The 25,966-nt window shown below is 37.1% G+C and overlaps 2 protein-coding genes across 2 annotated transcripts in view; both read left to right on the plus strand.

The window, feature by feature from the left end:
- The window catches only part of LOC142348733 (prefoldin subunit 1-like), a 218,590-nt gene that overhangs the window by 49,257 nt on the left and 143,367 nt on the right, over positions 1-25,966 (plus strand). The window lies entirely within an intron of this gene.
- LOC142348219 (ubiquitin carboxyl-terminal hydrolase 32-like) overlaps positions 2,773-25,966 on the plus strand; it is a 146,358-nt gene continuing 123,164 nt past the window's right edge. The window contains exons 1-13 of the mRNA XM_075399495.1: positions 2,773-2,908; positions 3,906-4,036; positions 9,486-9,633; positions 10,089-10,216; positions 12,931-13,111; positions 13,595-13,721; positions 14,142-14,251; positions 14,670-14,947; positions 21,834-21,979; positions 22,506-22,749; positions 24,461-24,577; positions 24,969-25,105; positions 25,818-25,906. Of these exons, the coding sequence (XP_075255610.1) occupies positions 2,851-2,908; positions 3,906-4,036; positions 9,486-9,633; positions 10,089-10,216; positions 12,931-13,111; positions 13,595-13,721; positions 14,142-14,251; positions 14,670-14,947; positions 21,834-21,979; positions 22,506-22,749; positions 24,461-24,577; positions 24,969-25,105; positions 25,818-25,906 (1,894 nt within the window). The 5' untranslated portion in view covers positions 2,773-2,850. The remainder of the gene's footprint in view (positions 2,909-3,905; positions 4,037-9,485; positions 9,634-10,088; positions 10,217-12,930; positions 13,112-13,594; positions 13,722-14,141; positions 14,252-14,669; positions 14,948-21,833; positions 21,980-22,505; positions 22,750-24,460; positions 24,578-24,968; positions 25,106-25,817; positions 25,907-25,966) is intronic.

The raw sequence follows: 25,966 nt of genomic DNA on the forward strand, positions 1-25,966 counted from the left end.
TTTTTTTTGATCTGATGTTTTTAAATGGTTCTCTCAATTCACTCATAGTCCATTCTAGGTCTAGTTTTTCTGTTTAGTCAATGAAAATTCTTTGAATTGTACGTCAGGACTTGTCCTGCTATGTTTTTTATTTCGTCGTCATGATTTTTGTTACGACCATATGACGTCACAGCCACTTTTTGTTCATTCGTTCATGCAGTTGCAACTGAATTGCATGCGTGACGTCATTTTTCGCTCTTAGTGGAGCGAGTTTTTTTGTTCATTCGCGTGATTAAATTTTCGGTCACACTTGACTTACCTCACTCTCAAAGATGACTTCCTCACTTTGAAATTGACTTTTATATACTTTAATTCAAAGAGATAAGGTCAAATGGGTGTGTGTCACTCTAAATGAAGGTTATTTGAGATCAGCTAATAGAGGCAGCAATAACTTATACAGATAATTTTTCTGGTCTGTGTTTACTGTTTTTTTTAGACTACCGATCTACGAATCTATTGCGGCTATTTTCTGGCAATCTGCCAGCTATGTTTTCTAATTCTGACGTGCTTACCATGTCAAAAGAAACGACAAATGGTTCTCTAAAGGATGTGACATAAATGCGCCGATATTAATTTGAAATAAAGGCAATTGATGGCTTTAGTTTATAACGTATTTCACTGAATTTGTCAAGATAGCCTATTTCAAATGGAAGCAAATTTCTTGCTTAATTATTAACTTAAACAAGCGAAAACAGCTCGTTGATAATGAGCGAGGCTGACCAGAAATCAAGTTGCTTCGAAGGAAAAACGTCGAAATATAACGAAATTAACCCGTTTAAAAGTATGCAGCTACACTGTCTTTTGGCGGCCATAGCTGTAGGCATTAAAATTAATACGCATTAAAATTAATTTCTTCTAACTTACTTTTGGGGACAGATCTCTAAGTGAACGCGGCATGATGTGTGCAATTATGATACTGTATTTGATATTTGAGAGATTGCAATGGATTATCCAAAGGAGTTAATCACTGCATCAGATGTAAGTTAACTAAGCTCGTTTGGGACTGCAAAGGCACTTAGGTAATGCTTGTAATATAAATGGAAAATTAGTGCAATATTTTTTGCGCAATTTAAAACCTGTCGATCAATGGCACTTGACAATAGCCCCAGAGCCAATTTAGGCGAGGTATTCTTTTTTGTCTGGGCGAGGTATTCAGAACAATAATAAACAATAAAATATGTGAAAATAGATCTCCAGCCTTTTTGGGGAATGTAATTTACTGTACCATGGCACAAGCTTTTGACGTGAACGGAACCAAGGGTGTTTTCTGGTTTATTCTCTGTTGATACTGTCCGTATCCTGGAACTCTAATAGTTTGAGCATTATATTTCGTTAAATTTTGGCATTCGCTAAAATCACTTCATTCTTTAAAGATGAATATGTTCCGATGGGTGTAGATATCTCATTAGATAAAGCTTTCCTCAGCTTCTTCCAAACTTCAACTCTTTTTTCTCATATTTTTTGCAAAGGAAAGCGATTTTTAGTAACAATGTAACATTGAAAATTAGCAGATTAAAACTGTGTTTGGAATGTTGATTTCTGCTTGAGTTTGGGACATGCAATAAAACTAAACAAGATGGCTCGTGTGAGTCTTCCAACATACCTCTGAAGGTTTTAAAAACAACCATTAATTTCTGTCAGATAAATCGTTGGAGTATCCGAGAAAAACTTATATACAGTGGAGAAATTTACTTGTACTATTTTAGCCAAAAATGCCGTCTTTTTGTAGACAACAACGAAAACTGTTTAACACATTCTGGAAAGATAAGTATTGTACAATCTGAAAGACAGACAAAATTTACAACGACACTACACACAAATACCCCAATACAAAAATTTTGTTTTTGGCAATTGATCTTTCAAAAGCCTGTAAAAAACATTTTCAATATTCATAATTTCAATTTACTCAAATTTTTAACAAATAAGTATTTTTTTGGTTTCTGATAGTTTTTGCACTCTGCCTCTTTTTCTCTCCAACTTTTAAAGGACCATACCCTCTCAAACTAACTTTTCCTCTCTTACGCACACATATTACACACACACACACACACACACACAAACATTCACACAATCCCGGCAATTTTCTTTTGTTTTGTTTATATATATATATTATATATATATAATTTTTTCTTCAACTTGGCAGTTGCTATTTTGACAGCTCTAAATTGCCTGAAGTCTATTTTCGAAAAAATCTGTTTGGTACAGAGAAACATTGATTTGTGCAACAGTTTTTAAGCAGCAGAAAACGGAGAGACAGATAAAAAAGTTTTGTGAATAAATTTTTGAGAAAAAAAAACTGATGTTTTGAATATTTTTGCTAATTTGTCAACTTTTATGCTCAAAACTACATGATACTCGTGAAATTCAGAACTCCATTTAACATAACTGAATTTTACTTCAAATTCACTCCCCCCCCCCCCCCCCCACCGACTGATTTTTTTCCTTCCGGTTATTTTTTATATAAATCAAAGCTGAAATTTCAATTTGTTTGATGTGAATAATCTTTGGGATAGCGCGGATTGGCTAAGTTCACAGCTATTATATATATAGCAGCTTTTTGTTGGAAAATTTTGTGGTTTTTGGACTAGATCGGGGGTAATTTGTATCGATAAATAGGTGTAACATTACAATATTTAACTAGTTTTACTCTTGAGTATTGTGTTGTTTTTAGCAACTGCTGGGAAAGGCGAGAATTTGTTAACTTAAAGTTAATGATGTCGAATTTGTGAACTAAAATGTAATGACGTTTTGTTTCAGAATTTGCATGCTATAATAATCACGTGGTGAAAGATGTAAAAGTTGTCCTGTACCATGGGTGAAGTCAACTCTAAAACTGATGGTAATGGAGGCGAGGGCGCCATTCACAATTGTACGTTCAATATGTTGGTTTTTAATTGCTCTTAAACAAAGTTTGTACCAATTGAATTAGCCCTGCGGTCTCTATGCGATTTTTTGTATGACCGACTTTTCTTCAGACACTTTTTTCGACTTCAGACTTTTTTTCGTCCTTAGGGCATTAAGTTCTCGAGTTTTTGGCTCAAGAATGGGAGTCACCAGAACTGTCTTGGAGTCATCAATTCATGTGAAGGTCGCGGTTTTAGCGGAACGACGGTAATAGTTTACGTTTGCTTCTTTTGAAAAATTTAAATATATAGGAATCTTTCACGGGGATATTATATGACTATCTATACCTGTCATTTAACCGTGTCGTCTATACTCAATAACTCTGATAGTAATAGGTGCAAGGGCGCGATTCACACTTATACACTATGGTAATAAAAAGCCTGACTTGTTCTCAATTTTATCTGAACCAAATCGAATTTTTATGGGGAAAACAGACAGTTGTTAAGGAAGTTTTAGAAAAGTGTCGGAAATTTGGAAGGAAAGTGAAGCAAATTTTGTTAGAAATTTGTTTGAGGACTATACACACCGTCTACTAGAAGTTAAAAGTTCGCAATGAAACGTCACTGTAGAACAGATGTGAACTCAAATGTTAAAAAGCATGATAGACTAAAAACATCTATAAATATTACATCCATATAATGGTTTATGTGAATTGCTATAGCTTTTTTTAGCTGTTAAGAGTCTACGAACAGTATTATCAAGGCGGAAGTGCGCATTAGTTTGAACACTGTCTTATGGAAGCTCAAAATTTTGTTCGTGGTAGCATTGCGGTAAACAGTAAGATGGGAGCATTTAAAAGTTATTTTTGTAAAGTTGGTGTTTCAAATGCATGATTTCAAACTCACAAAGAATCAAAGTAAATTTGACGTAATTATTAAAAAAAAATTATACTTTTTTAACCTTATTGTTATACATTGAAGTTTTCGTTTCAACTTGTGAACCGTTTTGTGTTTTGTTTTCAGTCACTCCCGAGGAGTACGCCTTGTATAGACAGATGTACATCAAGTGTTGTGACAAAGTCACCTCTAAAATGAAGAGGAACACATTCTACGAGGCTGTAGTTGGTGACCTCTTCCCACCTCCCGTTGCAGAGGTAAGTTCCGCTGTATCTATGTTGAGCGCTCTTTTTGGTGTCATATGAAGGTGGGCTGATCAGCTCAGTTGTTAGTTTGTACCACAGTCCCTTCCTCCCTATTTCTCTCCAATAAAAATATGAAACATCCGATATAATGGATACCTTCAGCTCTATCCGAGCAAAAATTGAGGAATTTGTGAGGCAATTGTACGCACTGGAATAGCTTCAGCTCTAACAGAGCATGCTCTTTGTAATTAAGCAAGCATAGTGTAACTTCAGATTCTGTGTATACAAATTTGAAAGCCGAGTACTGTTACAAGTTTGTAGAAGGTCTCGAATTATTACCTATTTCGACGTTTTTTTTTTCAGGAGGAACTATAATTGCTCAGATTCAATTTGTTCTGTCATTATAAAACCCGAAATGTCTATTGGAGAGCAACGAGGGGTGTTTGACAGCCCATGAAAAGTGAAAAGTTAAATTACGAAATCAATTTTATAAAAAAATTTTTGGCTTTAAGATATAATATAATAGGAAAGTTTAAGGTAAGAATTTGGAGAAATAGAAACTTCCGTCATGATAAGAATGGCAAAATTTTCTTTAAAACTCTATCGAATGCAGCGTCCCATAAAAATAAGGAACGGTTTGGATTGAAATAAGGGTCGTAGTCCATTCAAGTATGACCATCCTAAAAATTTTCCTTATGCAACCATTAATAAAACGACCGACTTTTGATGTCATTGATAAAAACTAAATGTTTATTATAGCTACAAGTTGAGCGTCGCTATTTTGCGGTACTGTTGTTTTTTCATTGTCGCGTGACGGTCATTATTCGTTTTATATTTGTTCTAGAACATTCTTCCGCTTGATTTTTAAGTGCCCTTTCTTGCTTTTCTGTGAGTAAAAGGTCGAGAGAGAACAACCTAATGTAAATTGTGCATAAGATAAGCTTGACCAGAAGATCTATTTGTTCAACGTTTACTTGGCTAGAGAAATGAAGCCTTGAACAAGAAATAACGTGAGAACGGGTTATAAGAGATGCCCAAGTTCGAGAGCTTAAGACCAGTTGATGTAAATGGGTAGCGCACTAGGCTAGCAAGTAAGAGATGCTGGTTCGAATCCAGTACTGGTTCATTTTCACAGTAGTTGCACCTACATAGACCCCCAACAGGTTATGGGCCTAGACCCTAGTCTTTGAGCTTAACCGCAAAAGAGAAACAAAATAGTTAGAAACTGAAACAAATAATGCGCATTTTAAGGGCAAGTGTTAGAAGGTTGAGATAGAACGACCTGATGTAAATTGTGATTAAGATAAGCTTGACACAGCTTGACAAGAAGCTCTACTTGTTAAACGTATACTTGACTAGAGAAATGAAGTCCTGAAACTGAAAGAGATGTTGCGCAATTTAAGGGCAAGTATTAGAAGTTTGAGATAGAATGACCTGATGTAAATTATGCATATGATATGCTTGACATAGCTTGACAAGAAGCTCTAAATGTTCAACGTATACTTGGCTAGAGAAATGAAGCCCTGAAGAACAAGAAAGATTGTGAGAAGAGATGCCCAAGTTCGAGAGCTTAAGACCAGTTGATGTAAATGGGTAGCGCACTAGGCTAGCAAGTAAGAGATGCTGGTTCGAATCCAGTACTGGTTCATTTTCACAGTAGTTGCACCTACATAGACCCCCAACAGGTTATGGGCCTAGACCCTAGTCTTTGAGCTTAACCGCAAAAGAGAAACAAAATAGTTAGAAACTGAAACAAATAATGCGCATTTTAAGGGCAAGTGTTAGAAGGTTGAGATAGAACGACCTGATGTAAATTATGATTAAGATAAGCTTGACACAGCTTGACAAGAAGCTTTACTTGTTAAACGTATACTTGACTAGAGAAATGAAGTCCTGAAACTGAAAGAGATGTTGCGCAATTTAAGGGCAAGTATTAGAAGGTTGAGATAGAATGACCTGATGTAAATTATGCATATGATATGCTTGACATAGCTTGACAAGAAGCTCTAAATGTTCAACGTATACTTGGCTAGAGAAATGAAGCCCTGAAGAACAAGAAAGATTGTGAGAAGAGATGCCCAAGTTCGAGAGCTTAAGGCCAGTTGATGTAAATGGGTAGTACACTAGGCTTGCAAGTAAGAGATGCTGGCTCGAATCCAGTATTGGTGCATTTTCACAGTAGTTGCACCTATATAGACCCCCAATAGGTTATGGGCCCAGACCCTAGTCTTTGAGCTTAAGCGCAAAAGAGAAACAAAATAGTTAGAAACTGAAACAAATAATGCGCATTTTAAGGGCAAGTGTTAGAAGGTTGAGATAGAACGACCTGATGTAAATTGTGATTAAGATAAGCTTGACACAGCTTGACAAGAAGCTCTACTTGTTAAACGTATACTTGACTAGAGAAATGAAGTCCTGTGGAACAAGAAAGAACGTGAGAAGAGATGCCCAAGTTCAAGACTTAAGACCAGTTGCTGTAAATGGGTAGCGCGCTAGGCGTGCAAGTAAGAGATGCTGGTTCGAATCCAGTATTGGTCCATCTTCACAGTAGTTGCACCTACATAGACCCCCAACAGGTTATGGGTGCAGACCCTAGTCTTTGAGCTTAACCGCAAAAGAGAAACAAAATAGTTAAAAACTGAAAGAGATGATGCGCAATTTAAGGGCAAGTGTTAGAAGGTTGAGATAGAACGACCTGATGTAAATTGTGAATAAGATAAGCTTGACATAGCTTGACAAGAAGCTGTGCTTGTTAAACGTATACTTGACTAGAGAAATGAAATCCTGAGGAACAAAAAAGAACGTGAGAAGAGATGCCCAAGTTCAAGAGCTTAAGACCAGTTGCTGTAAATGGGTAGCGCGCTAGGCGTGCAAGTAAGAGATGCTGGTTCAAATCCAGTATTGGTCCATGTTCACAGTAGTTGCACCTACATAGACCCCCAACAGGTTATGGGTGCAGACCCTAGTCTGAGCTTAACCGCAAAAGAGAAACAAAATAGTTAGAAACTGAAAGAGATGATGCGCAATTTAAGGGCAAGTGTTAGAAGGTTGAGATAGAACGACCTGATGTAAATTGTGCATATGATAAGCTTGACAGGAATCTCTAATTGTTCAACGTATACTTGACTAGAGAAATGAAATCCTGAGGAACAAGAATGAACGTGAGAAGCGATGCCCAAGTTCGAGAGCTTAAGACCAGTTGGTGTAAATGGGTAGCGCACTAGGCGTGCAGGTAAGAGATGCTGGTTCGAATCCAGTATTGGTCCATTTTCACAATAGTTTCACCTACATAGACCCCCAACAGGTTATGGGCCGAGACCCTAGTCTTTGAGGTTAACCGCAAAAGAGAAACAAAATAGTTAGAAATTGAAAGAGATGATGCGCAATTTAAGGGCAAGTGTTAGAAGGTTGAGATAGAACGACCTGATGTAAATTGTGAATAAGATAAGCTTGACATAGCTTGACACGAAGCTCTACTTGTTAAACGTATACTTGACTAGAGAAATGAAATCCTGAGGAACAAGAAAGATCGTGAGAAGCGATGCCCAAGTTCGAGAGCTTAAGACCAGTTGGTGTAAATGGGTAGCGCACTAGGCGTGCAATTAAAAGATGCTGGTTCGTATCCAGTACTGGTCCATTTTCACAGTAGTTGCACCTACATAGACCCCCAACAGGTTATGGGCCCAGACCTTAGTCTTTCAGCTTAACCGCAAACGAGAAACAAGATAGTTAGAAACTGAAAGAGATGCGCAATTTAAGGGCAAGTGTTAGAAGATTGAGATAGAACGACCTGATGTAAATTGTGCATAAGATAAGCTTGATATGGCTTGACAAGAAGCTCTACTTGTTAAACGTATACTTGGCTAGAGAAATGAAGCCCTGAGGAACAAGGAAGATTGTGAGAAGAGATGCCCAAGTTCGAGAGCTTAAGACCAGTTGGTGTAAATGGGTAGCGCACTAGGCGTGCAGGTAAGAGATGCTGGTTCGAATCCAGTATTGGTCCATTTTCACAATAGTTGCACCTACATAGACCCCCAACAGGGTATGGGCCGAGACCCTAGTCTTTGAGGTTAACCGCAAAAGAGAAACAAAATAGTTAGAAACTGAAAGAGATGATGCGCAATTTAAGGGCAAGTGTTAGAAGGTTGAGATAGAACGACCTGATGTAAATTGTGCATAAGATAAGCTTGACATGGCTTGACAAGAAGCTCCACTTGTTCAACGTATACTTGGCTAGAGAAATGAAGTCCTGAAGAACAAGAACGTGAGAAGAGATGCCCATGTTCGAGAGCTTAAGACCAGTTGGTGTAAATAGGTAGCGCTCTAGGCGTGCTAGTGAGAGATGCTGGCTCGAATCCAGTAGTGGTCCAGTAGGATTAACTTCGACTGTTCTTAGTTACCAAGTGACTTCAATCTAAAATCTAAATGCGGCTGCAAGGAAGCACGGTTTTGTAATGATATCAAAACTTTCCGTAAAGTTTTTGTCAAAGTCTTAGAGGTGATAGGAGTGATTAAATAGTTTCATTTTTTGGGTCACGCAGCTTTTTGAGCGGAGAAATATTCTTCAGTAGTAAAAATAATTGGTGGAATTGAATTTGGTATTCATGTCGCTGCGGCGACTATAGGTTTAAAATTGTGAAAAATAAAATTCCATTTTTTTAATTAGATTTGGGACAATTTATCTCGGTTGGCTGGTGAATTAACCTAAAAAACTGGTCTTTGCGTGACAGTGAAAAAATTAACATCATTGTTTTTTGATGTTTCGATTTCTATTTTGTTTCATTTAAGATCTACTTTAGATTAATTTTATTTAAGAAAATAAAGTTGTGCCATTAAATAAAATAAAATAAAAGGAAGCCGAAGTAAAAGTAAGCCGACAGAAAAGCAAGCCGAAAGTTATGTAAGTTATGTAATCTATCAGAAATAATACATTGTTAGCCGTTACAATCAACACTGCGCTTAGTATTACAGTGCATAATGTATTCCAATGCACCAAAGAAACAAAAATGCGTCAATTTTTAGACATCTAGTGGGTACGGGCCTCAGCCGACCGCTGTCCATGGCCATGCCTCTCATCCGCTGTGGGATGTAATCCGGAAACCGCGGGCCGGTTATCGCGGTGAAGCGCGCCCACCGGCCAGCCAGGGGCAACTTAAAATACGGGTATCCCAAAATTTTTCGGCTTACTTGACCTCATTTTCATAATTCGGCTTGCTTGCCTATCGGCTTGCTTGACCGCCACCAAAATTGATCGTGGTTAGATTGTTTCAATTGTGGCAATGGTCCTGATATAAGAGATTTCTACAATCGAGAGCTTAAGACCAGTTGGTATAATCGTTACGCACACTAGGCTGGCAAGTAAAATAATGCTTTTAATATAGAACTGGTCCATTTTCAAAGCAATTGCGCTTGCTCAGACCCCCTTGTGTTAATCATTTTGAATGTGCTTGTGTTGTTCTAGTTCCTTTTCCTTGCCTTTTCTGGTGCCGGACAGGATGGCAACGGGATCTCTTTTGACAACCTGATGAGAGGAATCGGATATTTCAGTGGTCGTGTATCTTCTAAAGCCAACGATGATCCTAATGAGTGGAGGCGTGATCGAGTCAAGTGTATGTACTTGCCAAATGGATGCAAGTTTTTCTATTTAAAAACGCCGATGTTGAAGCCAAATAAGTTTTAATGGAATCCCTTTCGGCTTCTTAATGTGCTCGGGTTGAATGCTGCCAGAAGTTGGTTGACGATTTGCCTGATTTAACAGAAAAATATAGCTTGATTTGAATGATCGTAGACGCCGATTTTCCGAATATCCTTGCCTCAAACATAATAACCAAAATTTAAAAAAGTTTGAATTTTTTTTTGGTAGAACTCAAGGCTCGCTACCCCACGAGTTTCAAGCTTCCCAATCCCACTTCAAATATTTCAGTCAATTTTGTAGTAACTAAAATTAGCGAGTCTTGTCCTCTGTTGCAATGAGCATGGATATATACAGCGAAAAAATAACCTTCATCTCTTGAGATAAATTTTTTTTGAGTGCCTTTTTTAAAAAAAAGAAGTGTTGTTTCAGTGATGTATCAGATTCTGTCTAACACGGGCAGTGTCAATTCGATGCTGAATAAAACGAAAACAGCGAATCTCTTTCGAACAGTCGAGACACCACTCAAGTTCGAAGGAGTGAAGGAGTTCCTGGACAGGGTAATGTTTTCGTGTACTTACAAGAGTAAATTTGCTAAATAGAGGAAATGTTTTTCAGAATTATTAATTCGTGAAATCGGACAGTTGTGAATTGTATATTTGACTACACCCTTTTCAAAGTTATTTTGGATTAAAACGAGGCCGGGTGAAGTTAGTGATAACGATTTTGCTGTCTGATTTTTTTCTGATCTAAAGTCAGTAAGCGTAAAATGTGTGGAAAAAGCTGATAAGCTAGGTAGCTACTGAAACGCTTTCAGGTCTCTTAGATAGACGGACGCTTCTTTCGTTCGCTTGAGTAAAATGATTATCGGCCTGGGACACGGGTTAAACTGGTAAAACCCGAGGGCGTTAAGTCTCCGAGTAGCTTTAGTAGGCTTTAGTAAAGTGTTCAACGCTATAGGGTTGTAGGATACAGTAGCATTTAGAGGTCATTATATCAAGAATATTCATGTAAAAGTCAAATTGTTCAAAATGAAATCGGAAATGTAGAAGTCATGATTTGTATGTAAGCTTCGTTGATTGTCTTTATTACAGAAAAAAAATTAAACCTATTTTTTAAATGGAAATGCGTATTTAATAAGTAAGATAGGATTAACCACCTCCTACAGGAAGCTGAGGAATGTCTTGGCAGTATTCATGGCTTAAAGTGGGATCTTGAACCGACCCCGCTTTTATCCTCACCCTCTGAGGCCAGCCTCCTGATGCTTATGCTGACTACAGCCAAGGGCAACTCCTCGTCTATCGTTAGATATTTTTGGCCGACGGTGGTCCTTCATGTTTTGTTTTGCTGACAGAGGTCACTTGAAAGAGGTCACTTGAAGTCACTTTTCGAGCCTTTTCAGTGATTGAAAAAAAATGTTCTCATTTTTTTCCGTGTCTTTTTTTTCGTTTACTCTCTAGCGTTTTGTGTACACTGCGGTTACTCGTTGATTTAAAAGTAATGATACTTTGTCTGTAGGTGAATTATTTTGTTCCCTCTTCTTTTCAAAGGAGAACGCCTGATGCAGTAAATAGTTAAAAAAATTTTTCGTTAAGTCTTCTGTTGAATCAGCACTTATTCGGCGTGCTATATTTGATTGGAGTTCAGATAGATGCACGCAATAAAATCTATAATGTTACTACCGAAATAATAAATTCAAAAGAAATGGGATAAACTGATAGAGCCTGGTCATCAAAACGAATTGCAATAGACACTCATTTTATATCGTTATTGTTTTTATGTTTTCATCCCTATACGGTCAAGAGTCTCGGTCATGGGTTTCTTCCGCCAATCTGTGAGCTATATTTCATATTTTCTTCATTGTGAGTTCTCATCGCAATTTGTAGAGATACACAATCCTGTGTCAGGTCCCCTTGTCTGACTTATTAATTACACCTTTTTTCAAAACAGAGTACGTCGCGAAGGTGCTAAGTGCAATTTTTTTAATTACAGAAATTACAAGGTCATTCATTTACAAATGATTATCATGAACGTCAGCCATGCCAGTCTTTAAAAAGCATGCAATATTTTATTTGCTCTCAAAGGAAGATTGTAGATATTATATTATTCCTGTTGGTCTTTTTACGACTCGAAGAAGAGTATTAAGATTCTACAGGTTTTCTTTTTTAGCTGAAGTCATGACTTGAAATATGACTTTTGTTTTCGAACTTTGCCTTCTGTTTTAGAACGTTGACGTCTGTTTTCAAACATTGGACTTTAAAGTAGCTTTGTTTATAATGCATAGTAATTAAGAACTGATTGTAATATGCAAGGTTAAATCAAGAAATTTTGATCCCATATAAATCACTCCGACCTATCTAAACTACCCCTCACCCCAACAACCCCACCACCCCCACACCTTCCCCCCCCCCCCCCCCACACACACACACCTACGCCAGCCCCGCATCTACCACCCCCCCCCCCCCCCACACCTACATACCCATATTTCTACCCTCGAAATTGATTTTTTCCCACTGTATATTGCTTATTTCTTTTTTCTATTTCTGAAATAGTTAGGGTTAGATCAGAGATTTTATTGCAGGAATCTTTGAGTTGTTTTCGGTATTCTGCCGGCTGTTTTTTATGCGATTTTTCCAGCATAGCGTCCAGCGGGCATTAAGTTCTATTAGAGTCTTTCAGCTCACTAGTCTCCAAGTGTGGATTCACAGAAACGGTTTTGGAGACTTATACTTAAGGCGTGAAGGGCGGTTCTTAGAGGTTGACGACCCTCCCCCCTCCCCCCCCCCCCCCCCACACACACACACACGCACACACAGACACACACCATCAATCAACCCCTCTCACTTAACCCCCCCCCCCCCCCCCCAAAAAAAAAAAATCACACCACTGCACATCGTTCAGGCCCTAAGGACCCCGTGCAGTCAAAAACCCCCTCCCACCGTTGCCCCTCCCCCTCCCACTGTTGCCCCACCCCCATCAGCCCTCTTCACTTCACACCCCCGCAATCCGCACCCCTGCACATCGTTTAGGCCCTAAGAGCCCGTGCAGTCAAAAACACCCTCCCACCGTTGCCCCGATCAGCCCCACGCTGCACCCCCCCCCCCCCGCTGCGCTCACCTCGCGCCCCCTTTAATCCGTGGCTAGCTACTGACAAAGCCAACCGCTCGCCGGTCATTTGAGAGCAATTCGCCCGTCGTTAGTCGGGTATGTTTAAACTCTTCGCTGGTCACGCATTGTCAGCTTATTTTCGCCACAAGAATTTAATTAATTTTAGCCAAACATGATAGACGCAGAATTGTTCACAAAATGGGCTCTCCACAATGCAGAGTACTTCTCATTCACTCAGTGGCTTCTATCTAATGAAGTGGTGCCAGGATTCCAGCTATCCTCTCGAAGCATCACGGAGCTATTTGCAGTGCCGACTCTCTACTCAACAATTGCAAAGATTACACATCGTTAGTTTTCGACTGATCTGTTTGTTTCAGTATAATATAAGGTTCATTCAGTAGGAATAATGGGTCGTTCCCATTATAGCCCCCACGAAATAATCACCCGGTTATATTGTATGACGGTAATTTACTTGTGTGTTTTTTTTTTGGGGGGGGGGGGGGAGGGGGGAATATACGCTATCTAAGTGGGGGACTATAATGGGATGGACTCCAATTAACACGAATTCAATATCTTTGAATCTCTCAAACATGGGAGTCAGCATTCCAATTTTTGTCTAAAAGTGGTTGTATGCGGTGTCGTCGTAGACGGTATCTTCAATAGCATATTTGCAGCTTTAATAAATGAAGCTAAGTTGTATAAGAATGCGGAGACTAAAGTTCTCATCATAAAATCAAAAAAAAATTCAACTGAGACTTGGAAATTTTTAGTGTCTTAGGGTAGAATAGTGTGTACGTCTACGTCTTCAGTTTGAGTAATTTTCGTTTCAGTGGACGAGCGTGAGATCTCTTTGCTTGAGAAGCATTTTACAACTCTTTGTGGCTCGAACAAGATGTCCATGGACTTCACAACATTCCACTCTCTCGTTTGTCCTCCAATCGCAGAGGAAATTACAAGGTAAGAAAAAAAGTTTAAAGAGTTTGAGCAAGATGTACCGTTCTGTAACTAAACGCAAACCATTATTCGAACAAGTTGTGACTATTGACTTTGAGTAGATAGGGTATTGTTCTTAAGTACTGAGTGACAAAAAAGTTACCACTAAATTTTCAAGCAATTAGATCTATCAAAATGATACAAGCGAGTCTGGTGCCCACGTCCTTTAGCCGGGTAAGATTTTTAGAAGATGGCTACTTTGCTTCAGGTCTTTTTTGATGGAAAATTGTTGGCATTTAATTGCCCTCTTTTCTCGGCTCATCTTTAAGGGTGCGATGATTTTAGGCTTAAACTGTAGTTTCAGTTATCGTTAAAAAGCAATTATTACTTAACGAGACATACAAATATGAATAATTGCAAAATTTAAAACTTAATGTGTTGCAGGGGTTTCTTCAATGCTTTCGATTCTAACGGAGATGGGACGATTGACTTCAACGAGTACGTCTGCGGGCTGTCAGCATGCTGTAGGGGTCCACAGTTGGAAAGGAGGAAATGTTAGTAACCCTTTGCTCTTTGCGAAATACGGAATTATTTCGATGTTGATATCACTGCTTTCGTTCGTTTGTAGACTCAAACGAATTTATATCACATATTGGGGTATAATTACGGTAGTGGGGATCTTTAGGTCCTACTTACATTGAGCTCCGGTTTCTGATAATGGGCAAAAACCGATGTTGTGTTTAATTCAAATCTAAATTCTATCATGGAACTAAGTATGATTTATTCAAAAATGGTCAATACTTCAATAGTGGACCAAAATTTATCGGTCCGAAAATTTCTTGAACTTGAAGTTTTTGAACTCAATTTGAAAAGCTTGTCTAAGTAGATCAAAGTTTATTTCGGATCTGAATTAAATGATTTACCGATCTGATATTTTGAAAATCTGAAATTAATGTTATATTTTGTGTCTAGTTCTGTTCCGAATGTTCGATTTCGACTCCGATGGGATGTTGTCTCAAGCTGAAATCTTCAACTTAGTTGACATCAGTGTCCGAATGCAGTACCAATACTCCCACTTCTCAGCAAACATCGCACACCAGCAATATTCGACCAGGATTCCGTCAACGTCTTCGTCGGTAAGGAGTCCGATTCCGAAGGACATGATGGTGGGTTACAGTGGATCATCTCCATCATTCGTGGATTCGCCCTCAGTTATGGAAGAAATAATGAACAACTACGATCCCGATAAGGTATGGAATTTGTGTTCCTGCTTGTCTTGGTGCGTTCATTTTTTGTGGCATAGATCAGATCATAACATCAATTTTGTTAATAGCCGCCCTCATCTTCTCAGCCGGCTATTATTGCGCTCGTATTTTTTTACAATTCAAAGAATTTGAATTGTATTGGGGCGCTGTCTTTTTTTTTACGACTCGAAGAGGAGTATTGGAGAAGTCCTTTTTTTTTAATCAATTTTATTGGAGTGATTTTTGAAGCGGGAAATGAAACGCGTGAAAAAATTTGGAGTGATTTTGGTGCTGAACAAAAGTGAAGAGCGGAGCGAAAAGAGAGTGGTTTTTGTTCATACCGCTGTTTTTGAGAGAGCGAGAAATTGATGTGTGAAAAAATTTTCTCTAAGCGAGCGAAATTTTTTTGTTCACATGCGGCTTTTTAAAACCGTTTTTTTTTTGTTATTTTTTTGGTTTAGAGGTCTGATTATGATATTGTGTGATGCTTAGGGTTGTTTTAATAGTGGTTCGCAAGTTTTTGGTCATTAATAAGATTTTTATACCATTTTGCTGGTTTTTCAGCTATTTTGCTGAATTTTAGTCGAATTTTAGCAATTTTTTGCGTTTTGTTTTGTTATAATGCTTTGTAATGGCTTTGAATAGACGCATGTTAGTAACTGAGTTTTAAGATACCAAGTGATTACATTCTCTTAGTTTGGAAACAATTTTTTTGTTTAGAAAAATGACAATAAACAGAAAAATTTTGAATTATTTTTCTTAATTTTTTGCTGTTTTTCGTTTTTTTTTCTAAACTTAGAAAAATTTTTCAGCCTCTTCGACTTTCCTATTGTTTTCGAAGTCTTCCAGTACTAATTCGCTCCAATTAACGTTTTTTGGGTCTATATGCTCCCGTGAAATTAAAAAAAGCTCAATTTTTTCTATGATTTTTTTTTTCAATTTTTTAAAATGCCCTTTGTGTTCTTCAATTTTTTATAGCATTTGGGGATGCCTGTAGTCCAAATTAGTTGTCCTTGATGCGTGTTGATGATTTTGATTTCAGTTTTGAATCATTTTGCTAAAGATAATTTAGTAACTTTTATGAAGAGTTCCGCAAATTTTCTTGTTTTTTTTTGGAATTTTTGCTGAGTTCTTCTGATTGTCTGCTTTTTGCTAGTTTTTAGTGGTCTAGCTTTTGATAGGAGCTTTTCTAGAGGTTTTGTTGAAATATATTTAGTGCACTTTTCAATGACAAATATCACTAACTTTTCTTAAACACTAACTTTTTTTCTATTTTTTTCGTTCTTCGTTTTTACTCATATAAATAAACAATGATTTGGATTGGTGGACACTTGACCAGATGTAGTATTAAAAGTTTTTTGAAATAATGATTTGATTGCAGCATAATGATATTTGATTCATTATTTGTGGCCAATTTTTTTGTTTTTAATAGCCGCCCTCATCTTCTCAACCGGCTATTATAGCGCTCCTATTTTTTTTTTACTTCGTCGAATAAAAAAATGTTTCGCTTTACCTCATTTTGCCGCCTTTTCAACATTTTGCGTGAAATCTTTTTGACTTCTCTAGGCTAGTTTCTCTCTTCTCTCATTCTGCTAAAAGTGATTTTGAACATCAGTTGCTCAGCAAAGCAATTCAAAATGAACAGAGTTAGTACAAAAATGGATGTCAGAAATAGAAACGGGATAAACCCATAAAGCCCAATTTTAGATGCCCGCTATTTGAACGTCGTTCCTATAAGTCTTATTTACCATCTCTAATGCTTATAGTTATTGATGGTAGCCCCTGTAGCCTATCTCTAAAACAGAATTATGTTCAACCACGAAATGCCATCAAAATAAATCGGACTTAAAAAAATGTTTTCGTACAAAAATCTTTTTTTTTCAATATATTCTGTTATTTCAATCCCAATCATGCTTATTGGAATCAACGGCGGCTATTTTCCGGCAATCTGCCGGGTATGTTTTTTTTACAGAAAATGTTTTTGGTTCTGTTTTTCATTTCCTTTCTTTTACCTTCGTTTATTCTACTTGAAATTTGTGTTTGGTTTTTGTCTCAAATAGCAGTGATTCAACAAAATTAAACTAATCCTATTTCACGGGTTTTCGCCAAAAGTTGTTTTTAAACTTGCAACTCAATGTAAAATTTTTATCACATGCTTTAGCGTCTTTTCTGGTCAGTTATTTTTTCATTGTTCTTTTTCTTTTTTTTTGTTTTAAAGGGACAAGTGTTATTCAGTAGGATAAGCATTATGTTAGTTATTGTGGTCAATCAGTAGAATAAGTTTTATGTTTGTTAGGGGCGTTCGTTTTTTACTTCGAGTCGTTTCCGGAATTCTTCCGGCTATGTTTTTAAGATCTGTTCACACATTTTCATGATTTTTGAAGTCAAATTGGAGTAGTGATTTTGGTCACGCCGAAACAGGAAATGGAGCGAAAAAGCGAGTGGTTTGGCGGCGTGAATTTTTTTCGCTCTAATTTTAAAGTAGAGTGAGAAAACGGTGTTTGAACAAAAATTCGGTTTCTCGGTAGTGGTTTTTTGTTCACATGCGGCAATTTCACTCTGGTTTTTACTGTTTTTTTTTCGATTTTTTGGATCGGATTTTTTCTAAATGGTTTTCCCAATCCATTCACAGCTCATTCTAGGTCTAATTTTTTTGTTTGAATTAAATTTTAATATCACGCTAGTGCTTTTTTTGTTCACATGCGGCATTTTGACATTGATTTTCTGTTTTTTTCTTATTTTTTTATCTGATTTTTTAAAAATGGTTTTCTCAATTCACTCATAGTCTTTTCTAGGTCTACTTTTTCTGTTTAGTCAATGAAAATTCTTTGAATTGTACGTCAGGACTTGTCCTGCTATGTTTTTTTTACTTCGTCAAACTTTTTTTCGCTTTACCATTTTGCCGCTTTTTCGACATTTTGCGTGAAATCTTTTTGACTTCTCTAGGCTAGTTTCTCTCTTCTCTCATTCTGCTAAAAGTGAATTTGAACATCAGTTGCTAAGCAAAGCAATTCAAAATGAACAGAGTCGGTATAAAAAATTGAAGTCAAAAATAGAAACGGGATAAACACATAAAGCCCAATTTTAGATGCCCGCTATTTGAACGTCGTTCCTATAAGTCTTAGTTACCACCTCTAATGCTTATCGGTGTTGATAGTAGCCCCTGTAGCCTCTCTCTAAGAAACAGAAGTATGTTCAACTACGAAATGCCATCAAAATAAATCGGACTTAAAAAATATTTTTGTACAAAAATCTTCTTTTTTTTCAATATATTCTATTCGTTCAATCCCAATCATGCTTATTGGAATCAACGGGGGCTATTTTCCGGCAATCTGCCGGGTATGTTTTTTAATAGCCGAGATCATCTTTTCAGTCGGCTATTATTGTGCTTTCAATTTTTAGGACTGGAAGAGTGTACCGGGAGTGTCTTTTCTAATCAGTAATTTTCTGGCGTAAAATTTATGCACGAAGTGAAACGCGGGTTTACCGATTATCTAAATTGAAGAGCGGTGCATTTGTTTCACGAGAGGGTTTTTTAAGCAGGTTTCAATTGCTCTCAGAGATTTTTAATGCGATTTTTTTGTACTATTGTGATAATTTTCGTGGCCTCTGCTGACCATTTGTTATTTCTGTAAAAAAAAATAGAAATAGGTAAAGCGTTGAGGGCATTCAGTTGCTGAGGTGTTCTCTGAGAGCCTTACTAGTTTCTAAGCATGTGATTCTTCGAAAGTGTTGATTTGACATAAATTCATTGTTTCAAGGGCTCGCTGGTCGCCCAACCGCATTCCACCCGTAACCTCGTATTGTTGTGTGAGTCATTGAATAATATCAAGTAACCGAGAAAATATTTTGGTTTTGTGTGCACTTTGATTATATGAGTAAGTAATTGAAATTTTTAATAGCCGCCGTCAGCCTCTCAACGGCTATTTTTAGGCGATCTCCTTTTTACAATCCAAGAATCGAATTGTATTGGTGCTCTGTCTTTTTTTTCATTAACCGCCGTCAGCCTCTCAACAGCTATTATTTAGGCGCTTTTTTAAAATTCGCTTTACCTTTTGATCATGTTTTTCGTTTAACGTAAATCACGATTTCACGTTTGACTTACTTCGATAACTGTTTCAACTAAATTGATTTTAATTTCTTTCAGGCATTCAATTACGCAATGTGATGAATACTATCAAAGTCAAAATCTCAATCAAAAGGGACGGGATAAAGCCCGGTCATTAAGTCATTGAGAGTTAGGTTACCAAAGTTCATGAGATTGTTTGCTAGCTGACATTGGTATTAAGCTTATTAGCTGTCAATTTACAAGCTGAATTACGTATAGTTTTAGAATCCAACTGAAATTGCACGCCAACTAAGAACACTTTTTGACACACAGAAAATTTGGTCATTTTCTCTTCTTTTCTTTTTCATTCCCGATGTGCATCAAGCGTGCCACCGGCAATTATTTTCCGGCAATCTGCAGGCTATTTTTTTTTTGTAGGAAATTTTCACACCTTTTTTCATGACTTTGAGCTTTCAAAACGAGATAAACAGGTAGAGCTCAGCGGGAATTAAATTTCATTATAGGCCCTTAGCTGTGTTTAGTTATTCTTCAAGTGGTTAGAGTGGTGAAGCTACTGGGAAGGCCCTAATTCAATGTTAAAAGGTCATTTTTGTAGTTTTTGTGCACAAAATATTGCGATTTTTCGCATTTTTTCATTTATAGAATTTTTGTTAGACCAGTCTAAAATTCTGTTTGATAAAAGTTGATAAAGGTCTTTTGCAAGGCATAATTACTTTTTATAACCGTTTTAAGAGCTATATGTTTTGGTATTCCAAACATGAACACAAATTTATATTAATTTTTACTATTTTTTTCCAAGTTTTTCGAAAGTTTTTTATTAGTTTTTTCAGTCCTAGGTGTCAAGGAACCTTTTCTATGGTTTGACAATTGATTACTGTGTAGTTTCTAGTGGTAATTGAATGGTTTTCAATATTTTGGCTGCACAAATTTTTACCAATTTTAAACTTGCATTTTCAAATTTGTGAAAATTTGTTTTCTTTATTTAAGTTTTTCGAGCACCAGGAGCCAGAAAACCTACTCTAGGATTTGGTAATAGTTTACTGACAATTTTTTAGTGGCCATGGAATGGTTTTCAACATTTTATTAGCACAAATTATAGCATTTTTTTCATAAAACTTTTTCAAGGTTTTCGAAAATTTCTGTTTTTTCTCAGTTTCGTCAGCTTCAGGGACCAAGGAATTGCCTCCAGGGTTTCTTAATAGGTTACTGCATTGTTTCTGGTGGCGATGAATTACATTTTAACATTTTAATGTCACGAATTTTATCTATTTTTTGATAAAATTTGCAATTTTCAAGTGTTTATAGTTTGTCTTTTGTTCTTTTTTTTTTGGCCTAATCGGCCAAGCAACTTTAGGGTTTGATAGTTTACCCCTGCATGGTTGCTACGGGCAATGGAATGGTGTTAAATTTATCGATATCACGAATTCTTGCAATATTTTTATAATGTTTGATTTTTTCAAGAGTTTTATCAATAATCATTTTTTCCTTTTGGCCTACTATTTTGTCCTTTTGGCTGGGATTGTTCAATTGATCTTTTGGCCAAGTTCTCAGTTTTTCATTCAATTATTTTGATTGTATTTAAGGTTTGGTCCTGCCATGTTTTTTATTCTGTTACCTTTTGATCACGTTTTTCATAAGTCACAATTTTCACGCGTGACTTCTTGACTTAGTTCACTCGCTGTTTCAACTCAATGGATTTTAAATTTTTTCATGTATTGAATTACGTAATGTAGTGAATATGGTCAAAGTCAAAAGAGCAAAATCAAAAGAAGTGGGATAAACATGTAAAGCTCGGTCATTAAGTCATAATGCCTTTGGTTATCAAATTTCATTAAAGTCGTTGCTAGCTGGCATTAGTATTATGCTTAATAGCCTTCAGTTTAGAAACTGAATTAAATGTAATTTTAGAATTTAACCGAATGTGCAGAATTTACACGCCAAATAAGAGCTTTGAGACTTGTAAGAAAAAATGTTGTCAATCCCGATGTTTTTCTGTTTCAATCCCAATTTGCGTCAAGTGGGTCAGTGGCGGCTATTTTCCGGCAATTTGCCTTTTATGTTCTAGTTTTTAAGTTTGTTGTGATTTTTTTAAGATTGTTGGTTTTATTGACTTTTTCTAGATTGTATAAATTTCTCAGTCTGTTTTTTTTTACTTTTCCGCAACTCGCGGCTATTTTTCTTCGTCCAAAATTTTGTTTTCCCTAATATCAACGCGTTTTGGGCATTTTGCGAGAAATCGTTTGGCTAAAAAATCTTCGCCTCTCTGGTCTACTTTCACTCTTCGCTAAATCTGTCTATTTTCCGCTGATCTGCTGGCTATGTGTTTAAAATTATGGACATAATAGGTCCGAAAATAACCTGCGATGAGCGAAACACTCAATGAAGTTCGAGATTGATATTAAAAGAAATTGACCGTAGAGATTTTTATCGATTGTGTAATTTTTCGATGTGTGGATTTGATTTATCAATCTTGACGGTTTTTTAATGGTGATTGACTCAACTTAAAAGGTGAGACTTTTCAATTTGACGTTGCAAAAGAAATGAAGGTTTACAAAAAATTAACTTGCTGCAGACGTGATTTAGTTTCGCTAGAATGAAGAAATACATGCAGACGATTCTGTTCACTAATCCGGTCATGAAAACTTATAAACTGTAAACATTTCAAGTTTTTTTGCTTGATCAGGCTACAATCACCCCCCCCCCCCCCACCTCCCACCCCTCCACAATTGAAGCAGGCTTAAAGAGAATCGAGCCACCGCCTGTCGTACCCCAATGGTTTGTCGGAAGTTAGTCGGCTATGGTAGATTTTATTCTGATTTTCAGGATTCTTACATTCAGCCGAATGACTTCCTGGTTTGGGCGTCAAGTAGTTGTGTGCTGGATGTGTTGTGTGATCTGCTGGAGCAGATTTGTCATGTTGTGTTTGGACTCAGACCTCTGGGCCCGGAACACGAAGGAAGTATCCTCAAGTCAGTTCTGACTAGAAACAACTTAAATCTTATTATCAGCTGCATTGAGACCCCCTCCTTATGTTTTCTGTCGTTTTTGATATTATTTGTTTAAAGGGACGAAACATTGAATGTGATCATTCAATATTGCTTTAAGTGAATGTGTTAAATTCTCTTGTAATCAATTCCATAACTAACGCGGAATCCAAATCAAAGTTATTTTGTCCAATTTTTCAAAATTTTTTGGAACCTTATTTTTGAAAGGGAGTATTCCGATCAAATTTTACGCAAAATTTCAAATTTCTGTCCATTTCAATACTTTTCTAGAATACAATCTTCAATAGGAAAATGGATATTTCTTTGTCAAATACACTGGTTCCCAAAGGCATCAACCGACCAGGTGTAAAAGCATTTTGATGTCCTTTCCAGAGTGTGTATGTAAATTAGTTCTATCAACTAATTGTTCTATATACATACTTGAGAACAATTTATCATTATATTATTATCTGTGACTTATGGTACTAAACTTCAAGCAATTCTTTTTCAGGAAATTCATAAAACGTGAAAAGAGTCTGATGTCAGCTGGGTCTAAATGGTACGTTATACCCCAACAGTGGTGGCTGAGTTGGATTGAACACACGACCTGTTGTGATGATGACATGTTGAGTCTGAACAACTTCACAGTGGGAGTGAACAAGACTGGAGTACCAGTTATGAAAGGATACGAGCGGAATGTGAAAGGATCTGCGAGTGTCCAGAATTCCCCACTTGCCCAGAGGAAGAAAGCTAAGGTGTGCGTTTTTCGCGAAACTGGCTTGTCAAATTTACACTTGTGAACACACTTATGCCGAGTAATTCTACCATAGTGGGAATACATATTTGTGATAAATTTACGATGTGGCAAACCTGCTAGTGGTTAAGTTCTTAAAATACTTCGAAATTGATCCCCTCCCGCCCCCGGTAGGTTATGTCCCTTAATTGGTCATCTGCACCTTTGAATAGTTTATTATAGCTGCGAAGCTGTAAGCTGAGCGTAGCTATATTGCGGTGCTCTTGATTTTTTACAATTCAAAGAATTTGAATTGTATTGGGGCGCTGTCTTTTTTCTTTTTTTTAAGATCTGTTCACACATTTTCATGATTTTTGAAGTCAAATTGGAGTAGTGATTTTGGTCACGCCGAAACAGGAAATGGAGCGAAAAAGCGAGTGGTTTTGCGGCGTGAATTTTTTTCGCTCTAATTTTAAAGTAGAGTGCGAAAACGGTGTTTGAACAAAAAATCGTTTTCTCGGTAGTGGTTTTTTGTTCACATGCGGCAATTTCACTCTGATTTTTACTGTTTTTTCAATTTTTTGGATCGGTTTTTTTTTCTAACTGGTTTTTCCAATCCATTCACAGCTCATTCTAGGCCTAGTTTTTTGTTTGAATTAAATTTTCATTTCTCGCTAGGAGTTTTTTTGTTCACATGCGGCATTTTGATATTGATTTTCTGTTTTTTCTTATTTTTTGTTCTGATGTTTTTAAAATGGTTTTCTGAATTCACTCGTAGTCCATTCTAGGTCCAGTTTTTCTTTTTAGTCAATGAAAATTCTTTGAATTGTACGTCAGGACTTGTCCTGCTATGTTTTTTTTGTTTCGTCGTCTGACGCTCTTTTTTCGTTTTACATTTGTTCACACAGCAAAGCTGAAAAAGTCAAATTTTCTTATTGACTTCTTCCTCTCACTAACGACATTTGCGCGCGTGACGTCATTTCTCACTCGCATTAGCGAAAGTTTTTAGGTTATTTGCGTGATTCGATTTTGATCATACGTGACTTACCTCACTCAATAAAATGACTTTTGCACTTTAAAACTTAGGTTTAATTTGAATTTGTTTAAGGTCAAAGGAACTCATATGTACAGTAAAGGTCCCTAATAAGAGGCTTCTGCGGGATGAATATTAACAAGTTTTATTAATTTATCGCTGAATGTTTTTTTAGCCTAGTTTTTTGAGCGGCGTCGATTTTTTTTCAATTTAGATCTGTATCTGTTTCTATCTCTATTATATGGCACGCAGGTCTATTCTTTCGCAGCTATTCCGGCAATCTGCCGGCTGTGTTATAAATTGTAATGGATAGTCACATCACATGTTAGTCTACGCAATGTTCAGTGTAAAAACAAGCTTCAGTTTTCCAAGATATGATAATGAAAACAAAAATATTGTTCATGCCAGAAAAAGGAAACAGTTGTACTAGAGCTTACTACCACCTGTGCATTTGTTTATAAGCTATCGGCTTATCATAGTTGTCTGAATTATGATTAGCTACAGCCGGTGAGTGTAATTATGCGACTGTGCCCCGACAAAACAGTCCTAGACAAAATAGGCCCGAGAAGGTCTGCTTTCATTGGACTATTTTCGGACTGTTCGGGATTATTTTCCTAATTGGGACTGTTTTGTGCAATAATATTTTGTCTGGGACTGTTTTGTCTGTTCACCTTTTGCGACATGAATTGGTTTTGTTCAGATTGGAGGAACGTGGCGCAAGAAAGAGTACCTGTACACTGTGAATCCTCTCCCTGAAGACCAGAAGCCACTCAGTGCCATTGACACCTCCAAACTTGTCTCAAAGGACAAACTGAAGGTTAACAAGTTGCAGAGTTTTTACCATGATCCAGTGAGCGTTTTGTTCGAACCTATAGAGCTTTAAGTTGCCCAGGGGATTTCTCCATATCCTTTTTACCTTTCAAAATAGACGCGTTGGCTATTTCTAGAGGTCATCACTCTAATGCGTTTGAGAAGCAAACATTTAGAGGTTAGGTTTAGAAGTCACTATCAGTGCAAAAAAGTGCCCCCCTCCCCTCCCCTGATAGAATGGCAAGGTGGGTGGCGGAAACAAATCACAATTCACTGACATCAACGAGAGATATACAAATGCATGCAAACGCAAGGACAATTAGCAGCATTGATCTTTGACTCCTTGTAAGAAAGACGCTTTAAAAAAGTCGATGAATTAATTGGATCTGTCGTTTTAGGCGCCCCAGCTGACTAGTGAGGAGTTGCTGAGGTCGGACATTGAGACTAAGCAGGAGTGTATACCATCTGCAGTGTGGCACTCGATGGTGACGTGGTATGGATCCAATGGACCACCTATTGAACGGACAGCAATCAGGCACAACAGACATCATAGCATCTTAATACACACATTGTTTGTGATATTTTGGATTAAGGGTGTATCTTAGAAACTATCGAAATTTATCTTTCATCATAGGAGCCTGGTAACGTCTTGTCTAACTGTGTCCAATAGAAACTTTACCAATGACGTGTGAGGTTTTAACTGATCTATTTGTCGGAGTTTTGAAAGATGCACCTCTTCAAGTCAAGCTTTGAAGTGATAAATTAGAACCAGATTCAATTCACAGATACCAGATACTTGATTCGTTTTTGAGGTTCTTTTTAATCGCAAAACGGATAAGTTAAGGCTTCACCGCCGTCGAGTAGACTCAAGTCCGGGGTTTGCTCGCCTTTGTTCACCTAGGTCTTGCGCATAGTTACTGCTCCGAACGCAGCAGGTTATTTTTTACCTGTGAAATTAGAAGATCCATGATTCATCTGGGTGATTATTAACTTAGATTACAAAATTTCTTAAAATAAAAACAGTGAACAGTTTAAGAATACTTTTTTTGTTTACGTGTCAGAATCATTGCAATGAGATTAAAGAATCTTGGAGTTTTTTTATTATTTTCTCTCCTTGTGGAATTTCTCCTCACCAGTTGATTTTGTCTAGTTAACTAACAATAGTTCATATATTACGTATCATGACTAAAGATTTAAGTAGAAGATTTGATTGATGCTATGATGGTTGTGTTGTTTGGATGTAATAGAGATCCTTACAGACAGAAGGGAGTCAAAATTGAACTGCATCCACTTGTATTGAATCTCTACCAACACTCACAGAAGTCCCCAAGTTTCCGTGAGTAACGCAACGAGAACCCCCCCCCCCCCCCCCACACACACACCGCAGTTAACAAAT

This window comes from Convolutriloba macropyga, chromosome 10 (assembly GCF_964194025.1).
Source record: "Convolutriloba macropyga chromosome 10, txConMacr16.3, whole genome shotgun sequence".
Classification (NCBI taxonomy): domain Eukaryota; kingdom Metazoa; phylum Xenacoelomorpha; order Acoela; family Convolutidae; genus Convolutriloba; species Convolutriloba macropyga.